The 14214-nt window shown below is 33.7% G+C and overlaps 1 protein-coding gene across 5 annotated transcripts in view; it reads right to left on the reverse strand.

Annotated features, from left to right (window-relative positions):
* The window catches only part of DPP8 (dipeptidyl peptidase 8), a 65400-nt gene that overhangs the window by 30614 nt on the left and 20572 nt on the right, over positions 1-14214 (reverse strand). For all 5 annotated transcript variants that reach the window (XR_011968073.1, XM_072614283.1, XM_072614292.1 and 2 more), the window contains 6 exons: positions 12514-12624; positions 10694-10822; positions 9714-9775; positions 7656-7756; positions 6781-6958; positions 5278-5437 (listed from right to left, as the gene is read on the reverse strand). Coding sequence is in view for 4 of the 5 variants with exons in the window: in XM_072614283.1 (XP_072470384.1) it covers positions 5278-5437; positions 6781-6958; positions 7656-7756; positions 9714-9775; positions 10694-10822; positions 12514-12624 (741 nt within the window). In the remaining variant the exon portion in view is untranslated. The remainder of the gene's footprint in view (positions 1-5277; positions 5438-6780; positions 6959-7655; positions 7757-9713; positions 9776-10693; positions 10823-12513; positions 12625-14214) is intronic.

The following is a 14214-nucleotide window of genomic DNA, read 5'->3' on the forward strand; positions in this document are numbered from 1 at the left end:
TTTTTTTATGGAATAGACTTCTTTGGCAATCTAGTAAAGCCTATGAATCCCTTCTCAAAATAATGTTTTTAAATGAATAAAATAAAATATGGGATTGAAAAGGAAACCAATTACATTGAAATACCAGTTATCAAAATATTTTTAAAAACCAAGTTCACAAACCCAAATTAAGAAACTGTTCCAAAAACTGTTTGCATGATCATATCACTCCTTTGCTCAAAAATCTTCAGTGACTTGCCAATTCTCTCTAAAAGAAATCTAAACTAACCTGGGTATTCAAAAGACATTAACAACATGGCTCTGATCTACTCCTCGGTGTATTTTAATTGATACACTTTTAATACAACAGACACTTTACCACATAGACTCAAACAAACCTCCTCTTAGGTATATTCTCCCAAAACAGTTAAGGAAACCAAACTAAGTGACTCAGTCATGGTAGACGCCTCTCTACACTTTGTAGTTTACGGATGAACAGAAAATAGTGTGCGCTTTTTCTCCAATAACCTGGTTCCAATACTGTCCGTTGCTTTTCATCCGAGTTTTGCTGCCTTTTAGTGTTATCTTGACTTAAGATGTTCAAACCTACTTTTCCATAATTATTATAGACATTACTATCCTTCAAAGACTCCCTATTTCTGGGTAAACTGGTCTAATAACATTCTAAAATTGATATTTCATCTGCTGGCTCTGAAATGGCTGTTGAGTAGATCAACATTTATTAAGCATCTTCTACGTGTCTGGGACTGTGCTGAGGATACAAAGAAACGCAAAAAACTGTCCCTGCTTTCAAGGAGTTCCCTGTCTAGTGGGGAGACAACACGCACACTATGTACAAATAAGATACCCTGGATAAATTGAAAAAAATAAACGAACATGATACTCCATCTGCTCATTTTCACTAGCTGTCTCCAAGGCCTGGAACTTTCTCCTTCATCTATATCTCCTAGTATCAGTCTCAGTTAAAATGCCACCTTCTATAAGAAGCCTTTCCCTATTCTCCTTAATGTTAGGGCCTTCCTTTCTCAGTCAAATTTCTTGAAAAAGTGGTCTACATTTACTGCTTTCACCTCCTTTCCTCTCACTCGCCCTTAAATCTTTGTTATCTGGCTTCTGATTAAATCACTCAACTAAAACTACTTTTTTCCAAAGTTACCAATGCTCTCAACCCTCAGATCGGATGGTCTTTACCCAGGCTCAACCTTTCTCAACCTCAAATGCATCTTCCATTTATGATCCCTCTCCCCTCTCGCTACCCTTTCCTAGTTAGCCTCTTACCAGTTTACCTGCTCCTTCTCAGTCTGTTGCTGGCTCATCTTCCACTTGAGGCCCTCTAACTGTGGGTGTTCCTTAATGTTCTATCCTAAGTCCTCTTCTTTTCTCTCTTCATAATCTCTCTCTGTAACCTCAGCAACTATTATGGGTTTAATTATCCTATTTATGCAGATGACTCCTAGATTTATATATCCTGGTCCATTCTCTCCCCTTGTGCTTCCATCCCACATCACTAAACGACTATTAAATATTTCAAATTGAATATCTTAAACCTAAGATATCTAAAAAGGAACTGATTATCTTTCTCCCCAAAACTCTCTCCTCTTCTAAACTTTCCTATTTCTGTTGAAGGAGCCACTGCCCTTTCAATTTCCCAGGTTTATAACCTTGAAATTATCCTTGATTCCTCCCTTCTCCCTCACTCCATATATCCAGTCAACTTGCCAAATTTTGCTGCTTCTGTCTTCACAATGAGTCCCACCCCTTCTCTCTACTTCCACAGCTACCACCTTAGTTCAAGCCCTCATCATCTCTCGCCTAAATGATTATTACAAGTCTCCTAATTCATTTTCCTGACTCAGCCTCTATGCAATTCAGTTCTTCCTACATCCTGCTGTCAAAGTAATTGTCCTTAAGTGCAGATCTGACCATGTGACTCCTCTACTCAACCAACTTCATTAACTTCCTATTGCCTCTAAGAAAAAAATGTAAACTCCTATTTAGCTTTTAGAGCTCTATATAACTTGCTCTGACTGAAAGTGCAGCAACTACTAACATTCCAGATCCTAACACTGATCAGCATGAAAACTAACCTGCTCCATCTTGCTGACCTTGGCCAATTTGCCCCTCTTTAGGCTGGATGGTCTCTACTCATAAGGGGTTGCCCATACAGGTGTTGGATTTAGTGTAGACACCTAATTGGCTTTGGCCCTACTAAAACTTAGAATTCCCAAACTCAAGAGATTTATATTGCTTCCCTTGCTTCATTCCACTATGCATTAGAATGGTGCATAATGGAAGTTTTATTGCCATTTTTATATTTGCTTTTTGACTGAATTTGTGATTTCATCAGTATAAGAAATTCTTAGTGAGTAAATTTCCCCCTACCAATGCAGACTGACAGCCGCTCTGCATTCCACTACAACTGGCCCAACCTCTATTCCTTTACCATAAAGCATGTAACAATGTTAACTCTTTTGTCAAACCTTTTATATTAAGAAAGCCTCCAGACCTACCTTTAAAAAAAGTTATAATCAAGACATGGAAAGAAATGCAAAGAATAAGAAAGCATGGATGGGTTGTGATCTGTACCCAAAGAAGAACACGCTCACTGATGTTTATTTTGCTGGATCCAAAGTCTCAAGAAGAGAAAATGAGTTTTTCTGATGGTCTTTTTGATGTTTGCAGGGATAAGTACGTAATTCTAAATATTTTTTCTATACATGTGGCAGATTAGGTTAATATTTTTTTTCCTGATGCGTTATATAAGCCTTATATTCAACTCAAATGATATTTATTCAAAACTTACTATGCACAAGGCACTGTGCTAGGTTCTATGGGGGATACAGAGAAAAATAAGACAACAATCTTGTCCTTATGGAACTCCAAGCTAGTAGAACAGATAAAATGTGCACATCTATAATACAAAATATTCAATTCAACAAACATTAATTAGACACTAAGTATAAAGTATAAAGGGGACTATAATTATGAAATAGTCTCTACCCTAAAGGAACTTGGATTCTGTTGTAGAAAGACAACATGTACATATATATGTGTGTTTATACATGTATATGGATATATAAACACACAGCTATATATATGTTTTTGTATATACATGTGTGCATAATAGGTATACACAAAACACATATAAAACATAATAGACAAAACAGACCTGACCCTTAAGAAATTTACAACCTCATGGGGAAGAAGATGTCTGACGATAATAATGGTACAAGGGAAACAGAGAGAAGCTGGAAGGAGAGAGCCACTGAGGGGAGGGACTATCTTTACCTGATGGGATACAAGGGAGAAAATGACCAGAGAAGGCTTCATGAAGAAGGTAGCACTACAGTGATGCATTAATGGAAGTGCCTCTAAGATTAATTGTGATGTGAAGATGTCCCAGAATTCTCAAAGCTATGCCAGGAGAGAATAAACTCTGGTAGGTCCTATCAACCTGGAAAAACTTTGAATATAGGCTCGGCAATAGAATGCTTGTCTTCAGAACAAGACTAGCTAAGTTTGGAAAAGTTTGTCAAAAGGCTGGGCAAATGATAAAGAATTATCCAACTGTAACAACTCAGAATACTTTTGAATAAGATAAAGAATGGTTATGATTTACATTAATGGAGGGAATACCCAGACTAATCAAATCACATATTTATTTCTAATTGTTATTGTCTGGAAGTAAAGTAAATATTCCTAAGTAAAATTCATCACGAAGACAGAATAATGCAATAGGAAGAACAGTTTTGAGAGGCAGAAGACTACATGAAGTTCAAGTCTAGAGCTAACATTTACTCAACAAAGCACTTAAGTTTTCAGACTCGAATATATTCATCGACAAAATGGACAGCAAATTAATGTGGTATAGTAGAAAGAAGCAGAGTCAGGATGACCCAGATTCAAGTCTTGCCTCTTCATACCTAATGACAGCGTGATCTTAAGAAAGTCACCATCTCTAGTGCTCCAGGCAATTCTATGTAACTCTCTAAGGCTATAAGTTGCAGAGCAGCTGTCAATCTGCATTGGTAGGGGGAAATTTACTCACGAAGAATTTCTTATATTGATGAAATCACAAATTCAGTCAAAAAACAAATTTAAAAATGACAATAAAATTTCCATTATCTACTTCATATGGCTGTTATTAAAGAAAGCACATTGTAAATCTTTTAAAAAATTTTTATAATTTATTTTAGTTTTCTACATTCACTTCTATAAGATTTTGAGTTTTAAATTTTCTCCCCTTCTCTCTCCTCCCCGCTTCCCAAGACGGTGTGCAATCTGATATAGGCTCTACGTATACATTCACATTAAGCATATTTTCACATTAGTCATGATGTAAAGAAGAATCAGAACCAATATCTTAAAGCACTTTATAGATCTCAACACAATGACTCTTGTAGTTATTATTATCATTAACATTATCATTATTATAAGAATGGCTAATATTTTTGTGTTTATTCATTAAGTTCAGGTATCAGAGCCATATTCTATAATTGGGAATAATTTATATAACTGTTTACATTGGGATGATTTCTGCTTTAAAAGTTTCAAAAAAATTTCTAGTGACGCTTTCAGGGTGAGATGCCTATTTTTGAAAAGGAAAGGTAGGCAGTTAGGGAAGAGATGGGTATTTTTTTCATAATTTTTATTATTCATTCCTCTCTTAATGGCTTATTCACAGTTCTCTATTTCCTGTTTCATCCGTCTTAGTATTTCTTTGAATACTTAACTCCCACTTAACAATTAAGACAAATTACAATGTGTGCTTCCTTATTTTCATTATGGGCATCATAATAAATATTTCAAATTATATCAACTGAAAATAAGCTATAATAATGAATCAAGTATGGAAGACACATACAGATTTTAAATGCCGCTCAGCCATCTGTAGTACCATTTTAAATTTACATAGTGCCTTGTACTTTTTCCCAAACTGCTTTTACATACACCATCTCATTTGAACCTCATGATAACATATTAGGCATTCAGGGAATTATTATCAGTTTACAGAGGTGAAATAGAAAAGTTAAATGATTTGCCCCAAATTATAATGATTCACTGGAAGAATCATAATAAACTCAGGTGTCCTGACTCTTTCCACTACATCATGCTGCTTCCCATTTGTGAAATTTCTATTTAATTTACCACCAAAGAACAGAGGAAAGAATATACTTTTAAAATTCTGAGTAAAACAAATTTAACATTACAAGTGTTGAGATCACTATATATTTTGTAAAAAACACAGTGTACTCTTTCAAAAACCAGATTTCTTACTTGGGGCAGGTAATCCTCCATTGGATCGTTTATATTTGCTCTCTTTTAAAATAGATGTGATTTTATACAGATGTCGGAAACCTGTTTTGCATTCTGAGGCAAAAATAAACTCTATTTCATCTTCATGACTTTGGGGAAAAACATAAAAGATATCATGGATCTGTGAAATAAAAAGTTGAATTTACTATATATCACTTAAATGTTTTTCATCACAAAATAAAATAATTCAATATGCTAAATAAAATAAAATAATTATTAATATACCTTCAAGTATAAAAAAATTACTAACACTAATATACATACATATTGTAATTACAACTACAGTATTTGCCTATGGCTTTCAAATTTCATCTTAACTTTACAGATCTCTCACCTACTTCGAGATCAATCTGCATTTCCAGATGGGAGAAAAAATACAAGTTTTCTTTGATTCTAACATCCCAATACTACTATAACAGATCACTTCAGGTAATTTATAATTTTTTTGATGCACATTTAAGAAATAGTGAGGAGTCTAATTTTCTTTTTGCTAAGAAGGCATCTGCTGAGGATAGGAGGAAAAGTTTCATTTCAGATGATCCAAAATGCATGAATATGATAAAAGATAGTTTATGATATCACTATGATTATTTGGATTGTGGAGAATCACAGTATCATGCATATAAAGTTAGAAAAGACCGTAGAGATCATTCTGGTCTAATGTCCACATTTTATAGATGAAGAAAATGAGACAATGAGAGACTGAGAGAAACTATAGCAAACACAGTATCTACATAATTTTATTTTTAAAATCAACATTTTAAGATTCCCTTTTAAATTTATTTTAAAAATACAAACATATATAAAATGGATAAATCTTCTGTGTAACTACTTCTGGGAGAATTTAAAAATAAAAAAGGAACCTTCCAATTGATCTACTGTGTTTGCCACAGTTTTATCATCTTGAAAAAGTGCAGTACAGAGCTTGGAGAATATTCTCTTAAGATCATTTCAGTGAAGCTGACTCTGCTGGAGAACCTGTAACTGTATACCGATACCTGATGTTTCCAGGAACAACTGTAAATAAGCAACCAGGGAGATGCCATTTCAATGGCATCAGCTTTCTATCTACATAACAGCTTAATTCTGGAACTCTGTTCTTACTATTTTTATAATACCAAAGAATAATGCAGTATGCTTTAGTGTTTTAGCCTACTACATTTACTAGAAATGAATTGTTTATTTTAAATGAGAAACTCTTACTTTCTAGAAGGGGAAGAAAGCACATAATCTTAAACTAAAGAAAATGGAAAGTATTATTTCCAGTGAACTGTGACAAACTTTCCTTGAGGCAAGCAAGAGTAAACGAAAATGCTTCTGAAATGTTAAAAAACAGGGAAATAACTTGTTTTTTCTTTTCAACTTTTTTTCTTTAAATCCATTACTACAGCTGACTATAATGAAAATCAACGTTCGTTGACATATTATGGAAGTATTTAACCAACAACTCTAGAAAAGTCTTACATTTATCCAGATGTCTGTTGTTTCTTCATAAATAATGAATGGGGTCACAGAATCAGGCACTGAATCTATTAGCTTCTGTCGTTCCATTGCATCATCTTCCACTGGGATAAATAATGCAGGGGATATTAACACTATCTGTAGGCGGGTTTGAGAACGATCTAGTAGGATGGACCAAGCACTATTTATGTAAAAAAAAAAAAACTGATTAGAAAATAAGTTAGACATAGTTTTAAGAATATAATACAATATTAACCCATAAACTAGTTGCCAGAAATTGAGAAAATGTTTTTCAATGGCAAAGTGAAAAGAGAATTGCAGAACTAGTTGATTTAATATGCTTATCAAAAACAATTAAGATGTTAAATCCTTTTTGTTTAAAAATTAAAAACATTTTATAGATAACCTAAAAATTTCCCTCTCTAAATTCCCAAAGTCACATGTAACATTTCAAATTAAAGTCAACATGTTACATAACTGCATACAGCTGCTATATACCATAATTTAGATGTAAACTTTGCTTTTATATTATTTAAAAAAAATTTACATGCATACCTGTAAATAATTTACTAAAAGTGAATGCCTAAAAATTATCTTGAGAAAAAGGATAGCTTCAAATTCATATTTGGTAAATTTAATCTGAGTAAACAGTGCTTAAGGTTGTAATAGAATTAAAATGCAGTTTTATTTATTTTTTACTCTGTTTCCCGATCAATAAGTCAACACAAGGCTTTGTATTACATTAATATTTCTGCAGGCAGACACTTTTTCAAATAAAAAAGCATATTCACAGAGAAAGACAAATCTAGAACTATAGATGTTTCTAAAGCTATTGATCCTAAAACCGATGCAAAGAGTAGATAACTTAACATACGCACTATTTTCCCTCTGGAGTCCATCCAGCCCGGGCAATATACTCAACTCCTTCAAACAGAACCTCGAAGGGTTGTACTAGTTCCTTATCCACCACATCTGCAATCTGTTAAAATCAATAGTAACTGAGTTATAGAGGACTCAATCATGAACAAATGAAAGTATTTAATTAGTAGTGGTATGGAAAGAATACTGGATTCAGTCGGAAGTGCTGGGTTGGGTCCAGCTTCCAACACTTACTTAGTTGGATAACTAACAAGTCACCTGTACCTCAGTTTCCCCATCTGTAAAATGAGGATAATAGTATTTATACTACTTACCTCACTGGGTTACTATGAAAAAAGTACTTTATAATGTAAAGCACTACATAAAGATGAAGAATTATTGTGATCATCTCTTATGATATATTTCATTCTTAGGTAAGAAGGGGCTCGGAGGGGAGTGAAGACTATGTAGGATACCAGTAAAGAGAACTAGGGTTAATGTGTTAGTAATTCACAAAAATGCCTTTAATGCCTACCGAAAGATCTAGCCAGAGAATGAACCTAGACTAAAACAATAGTTCTTAACTTTTTTTTTGGTGTTGTGGATCCCTTTGGCAGTCTGGTAAAGCCTGTGGACCTCTACTCAGAAAAAATGTTTTTAAATGCATAAAATAAAATACATGGAATTACAAAATAAATCAATTATTTTAAAAAATAGTGGTGGACAATAACTAGTTAATAACCAGAAAATAATGTGCTATATTTTAGACTGGTTTCTGGGGGAAAAACCCCAACAACTAAGATTGAGTGATAATGGTATTCATACATACACACATTGTTTTAAAAGTTCACAGACTCCAGGCTAAGAATCACTGGTCTAAAATGTCTTTTCCAAGCCTATACATTGCCCATGATGCATTAAGAGAAAACCAGAGACATTTGCATATGTATATTTTAAGTAATATTCCCTTGCGTTTTGCTCAAAAACATGCTTATAACATTTGTTGTGTTTTCTCTCTGCCATTTTATTCCTTTTCCTTTAAATACTGATAAAAATATTTTTCATTAAATTACACTGATGTATTTTAAACTAAAATAAAATTTTGCAACACACATGGGTCACCCAAACATCATGAAACAGTACAAGAGGAATTTGTGGTTATACTCAAATGGACCCTGTGATGTCATAGATTTGAGCATTTCTTCCAATTATGCAGATTGTAATCCATCTCTGGCTGCCTCCTGTGTATGTTGAAAAACTAAGGCAGAGTGGTAAATGGCAAGTGATGATTTCTCTCTATACATCTTTACATTGTTAAGATGAAAATTGCCTGTACTTTGAAATATAGGAATTGAAATTAAATCAGTATGAGACAACAATCTGTTCTTCAAAAATCCACAGATTTGTTCAAAACTCCTAATAACTTAACCTACAATGTTACTTAGTGTGAGGATTGTAAGGAATCACAATTACACCCAAAAGACTATAGAATATTTTTAAAAATTGTTCAAGAAAAACTGCTGAAATAGTACTATAGGACAATAACTATATAACTTAACTTACAATGTTACTTAGTGTGAGGGTTGTAAGGAATCACAAGAATTATAAAGTCACAAGAATTGCACCTAAAAGAATACAGAATATTTTTTAGAAATTGTTCAAGAAAAACTGCTAAGTTTTGACAAAGTATTGCTATATGTATCAATGCCAAACTGTTAAAACAGCAAAAGTCCCACTCATGTCCTGTTGTCTAAGAACAGAGATCACAGAAAGATAAACTTGTGGATAGCTATTTTTTGAACAAGAAACATAACGTAATGATTATTTTAGAAGCATTATTTCTAGAACAGTATAAGTATTTCTGAAAGTGTATAAAAGAAATAAAGTTGTAGTCCCTCATTAGAATCCAAAGTTGTTTACCTATATGTATATATTCTGGGGAAACTGCTATTTTTCCCTCTTAAATAAACATTATACTATTTCATAGTAGATTTGTCTCCATGTGTGATTCCCACCACAACAGGATTCAATTAAATGTCAAATGAATTTAGAAAATAAACTTGTGTTTTAATACTCACCCTTCCTTCTGCATCAATCGTTACTTCTGACATCTTAAAAGTGACTTTTGGATTTGCTGTGCCTTTTCAAAAAGACATTAATAATGAGTTGTATCCAAATTCATACATAATCAATTTTTCCCAAACTAGACATCTGCACCAGTTCAGTGCACTGTACACTTTAGTGAAGTCAATGGTATCAATGAATATTCAAAAAAATGGTACTATTTTACATATCAGGTCTTTTCTGGGACAAAACATCATGACATCATCATACATTAGAATTCAACTGCAAAAAGAAGGGGCTAGCAAATGTGTATCTATTTTGTAATTAAAATCTTGAAAGCAACATAAAAGTGGAAACAACAGATCAAATGTACTAGTAAGATGATAATCAATAATATCTAGCATTTATATAGCACTTTAAGATTTGCAAAGTGCTTTGCAAATATTATTTCATTTTACCCTCAACAACCACCTTAGGAAGTAGAGGTTGTTATCATTACCATTGTACAGATAAGGAAACAGACAAACAAGTGACGTGTCTAGGGTCATGTAGTTGGTAAAAAAAAGTTTTCTGTTCATATCCTTTGACCATTTATCAATTGGGGAATGACTTGTACTGTTCTCTATATATTCTAGAAATGAGGTCTTTATCCCCGAGATTAGCTGTAAAAATTCTTTCCCAATTTACTACATCTATGAAAAGTTTTCTTGACAACATAAGCAAGCATTCTAGTTTCTAACTGCTGCCAATAGCTAATCCAGCATTGTATGTGAAATGAAGCAACTAGTATGAAAATACAGTACTACAGGTAAAAATAATGGAAGAAAATTGAAAATTATCCAAGTTTAATATGTACTATATTTACTAATGTAAACTAAAGCTATCTTTACTAAAGATTTGGTAATAAAAGATAATCACTAAAGGTTCAGGTAATTAGAATAACTGATATAGGAGGGAAAATTGTGTAAAAATAAGTGCCAGAAAGAGGTCTTACCTGTTTTGGGATATCTGAATGAATCTGTCCTTCTGGTCTCTAACATGGGGGATGTGACATGAATAATTTCCACTTCTGATTCATCATTTTCTTCATATAGAATCCGAAGAACTTTTCCTCCATTGGGAGCTTAAAAGTAATTTACTATTTTTGTATTCAGAATAATTTAAAAAAACCAAAAAATTCTCCTAGTATTAATTTTATACAACTAGTAAAAATATTTTCATATACGAAGCTGTCACTAGATATACTATCAATATGATAAATGTAATGATTTTTGCTATAGTAGTATGAGTTTGTTCTGAGTAAGTTTAAATAATTTCATGATGTACATTTTTAAGGTAAACAAAGAATAAACATTGCTGATGTACTTAGGGTTGAGTTTTCTTATACACCATTGAAATATATATACTGTTAAAAAATAAGTTGTTAAAAATACTTAAGATATTACATGGCTTTCAAATTTTTTCACAAATGTCAAATCCTGTAACAAATGTAGTTGCAAGTGTACTGCTAGCTTAATATGAGCCAACAGTGGTATGTCAACAAAAAATAAATATACAAGTGATCTGAGACTTCATTAAGAAAGGCACAGTGTTCAGAATGAGATAGGCGATGGTCCCAGTGCACTCTGACTAGGTCAAAGAGTCTCTCAAGTACTGCATTCAATTATGAGTGCAAGATCTGAGAAGGGATAGTGACAAGGCAGAATATATTCAGAAGGAGACAATCACCATGGAGTGATGAATGGGGATAATGTTAGGGAAGGATCAGCTGAAGGAACTGGAAGTGTTTAGATCCAGAAGAGACTACTTAAGAAGGTCATAAAAATAGTCTTCAAAATTCTGAAAGACTGTCACATGGAAGAGAGATCAGACATGTGCTAACTGGTCTCACAGGGCAGAATTAGGGGCAACAGATAGAAGTTGCAGAGAAACAAAGTTTGGCTCAATGTAAAGAAAGACTTCTTTATAATTTGAGCTGCTCCAAAATGCAGTGGATGTGGAGGGAGGAAGTGGTAGGTTCCTCTTCACCAGAAATCTTCAAGCACAGATTGGCTAACTCCTTTTAGGGATGTTGTATAGAGGATTACTGTTTACTGTGTAGACTGTACTTGATGACTTCTAAGATCCCTTCAAATTCTGAGAGTCGATGAATAATCTCTAGAGCAAAAAAGATAGGCAAGTCCCAGCTAACAGCTTACTTATCTCAAGAACTATTTTATGAAAAAGTATAACAAGAGAAGAAGCATAGTCCATGAAAACACAGTATTCTCCAACCTTTTAAACTCAGCTATATACTTATAAAGGTCTTTCTCTACTCCCATTTAATTCAGACCAATCCAACCATTTGTTCATCTTTTTATCTCAAATTCATTTCTACATATTTGCATGTGTGTGGATGTAGATATACATATATGTATATACATACGTACATGCATATACATGTATACATACATACACATCATCCTCTTTTCTCTACCATGGTTACTACTACCTTCTATATGAAAACTAGCAAGGTGTCATGAAAGAAACCAGGACAATAAGATACGATAAAAATGTTGTCATATGACATGAAATTGTCCAAATGCAAGGATCAGAAAATAATGACTCAGGGTTTTGTGCAATGGAATTTGTTCTATTTCATCTAATTAATATTTTGCTTAGAGAAGGCTAGTCCTGGTTTTTATAACTCTGAAATCTTTACTATCACTATCTAAGACTTAGAATCTGAGCATAGTACTGAACAGCACTTTAGCAGATGAATCTTAAAATTATTTTTCTGTTATCTGGTTAATGGGCTAGATTTAATACACTTACTTGGTTCTGCCTCTGGACACCACCAATAACCAGAATATCTATCAAATTCTTCCTGAAGCACAAAGGTAGCAACCCCAGCAGATCTTGGATCCTCTTCCATATTAGCAAGCTCTAAATAAATATAAAAGGCATCATCATCATCACAAGTAGCTTTGAATGTCTGAGGCCAGAAAGAAGTATGACTATCTCATTATGCATTTCTTTTAACTAAGATTTATATAAGAAGAGCACAGATAACATTCATGATGAACTAGTATACACAGAAATAATAATTGCAACCATCAGCTGAGATTTACAAACACTTTAAAGTTTTAAGGTCATTTTCCCTGTAACAACCCTGTGGAAGCAGAAAATAGAAGTAGCAACATTTGACACTGAGAAAACTGAGGCTCAGAGAGGTTAAATGATCTGTCTGAGCTCACAGTCACTAAGTCTCAGAAGTATGTATACAGTATATACGGTATGTTATATCATCATATACACTGTTGCTCTTTTCTCATACTCTGTTGTTGAGTCAAATTGTACTTTGTTCTTCCAATGCTCCACTCCAGCTCTCGCTGCATGGGTCATTCCCGTGCCTGGGACACATTCCCTATTCACCTTTACCCCACAGAATACCCAATGGCTTTTAGGATATAGTTCAAGCATTACCTTTGAACAAGACTTGTTTAGTAACAGCCTATGCTATTAGTTCCATCCCTCATCATCTTATGCTTAACTACTTTTGTTTAATCTGCATACATTTACTACGTATACACTCGTTTGTGTTTTTCTCTCCTCTCCCTACCCCCACCTCCAACAGAATGTAAGCCTGAGATCAGGGAGATTTGTTTCACATTTTTGTCTCTGTATACATCCGCACTGCCTGGCAAAAGCAGGTGCCTTAATAAATGCTTATTGATTTCATATTTATTTATGCCTCCTTAAGAGGATGGTAAATTCTCTAAGGGAAGAGAATACACCTTATAATTCCTTTGAATCCTTCCACAACACCGAAGTCAGTATTCTTTAAACTGTAGATGTTCCACAAATGTTATTCACAGAAAGACTGAATAAAATCTGATGGTTAGAATTGTTATTAAATATCTAATAGCCCATAAATGATACACTGTAAGGAAATGAAAGAAATCTTTAATGGTAAAATCAGTTTTTCCTTGGAGTCATCAGAGAGGTCAAAATCAGAATGCCTACTCCAGGCAAAGTGTAAATGAGCTAGTCCATCAGACCACTCTAATTTATTACCATATCATCAGCAGCCACGGCAATTAATATTTATTGAGCACATCCTGAAAGAACGTCAACTTCCTCATGTTATCCTATTACTTCATCTACCCTGGGGAAGAGGAGAAGAGAATCAAAATACCTAAATACCTTTCTGGCTATGTTTATTCCTGCCTCATTCTTTTTCTCATCCTTTTTGCATGGGTTGCTAACCACTTACCCACTTTTTTAACCACTAGTCTCATCTCTTATTATTCACAACCAAGACCTATCAATTTACTCTCAGAAATAAATTTATCCCATTTCTCCTGTTACTACTCTATCTAAGACCTTATTATCAAATCTGGATTATTCATTCTTTCCACATAGACTGATGTGCTTGGCCTCCTAACTTTTCTTCTCTTTCTCAACATGAAGTCTTGTCCAATCAGAGAAGCTTCCTCACTGTATAACTTACTCCCACTTCCATATTTTTACCCA

This window comes from Notamacropus eugenii, chromosome 1 (assembly GCF_028372415.1).
Source record: "Notamacropus eugenii isolate mMacEug1 chromosome 1, mMacEug1.pri_v2, whole genome shotgun sequence".
In the NCBI taxonomy this organism is placed as follows: domain Eukaryota; kingdom Metazoa; phylum Chordata; class Mammalia; order Diprotodontia; family Macropodidae; genus Notamacropus; species Notamacropus eugenii.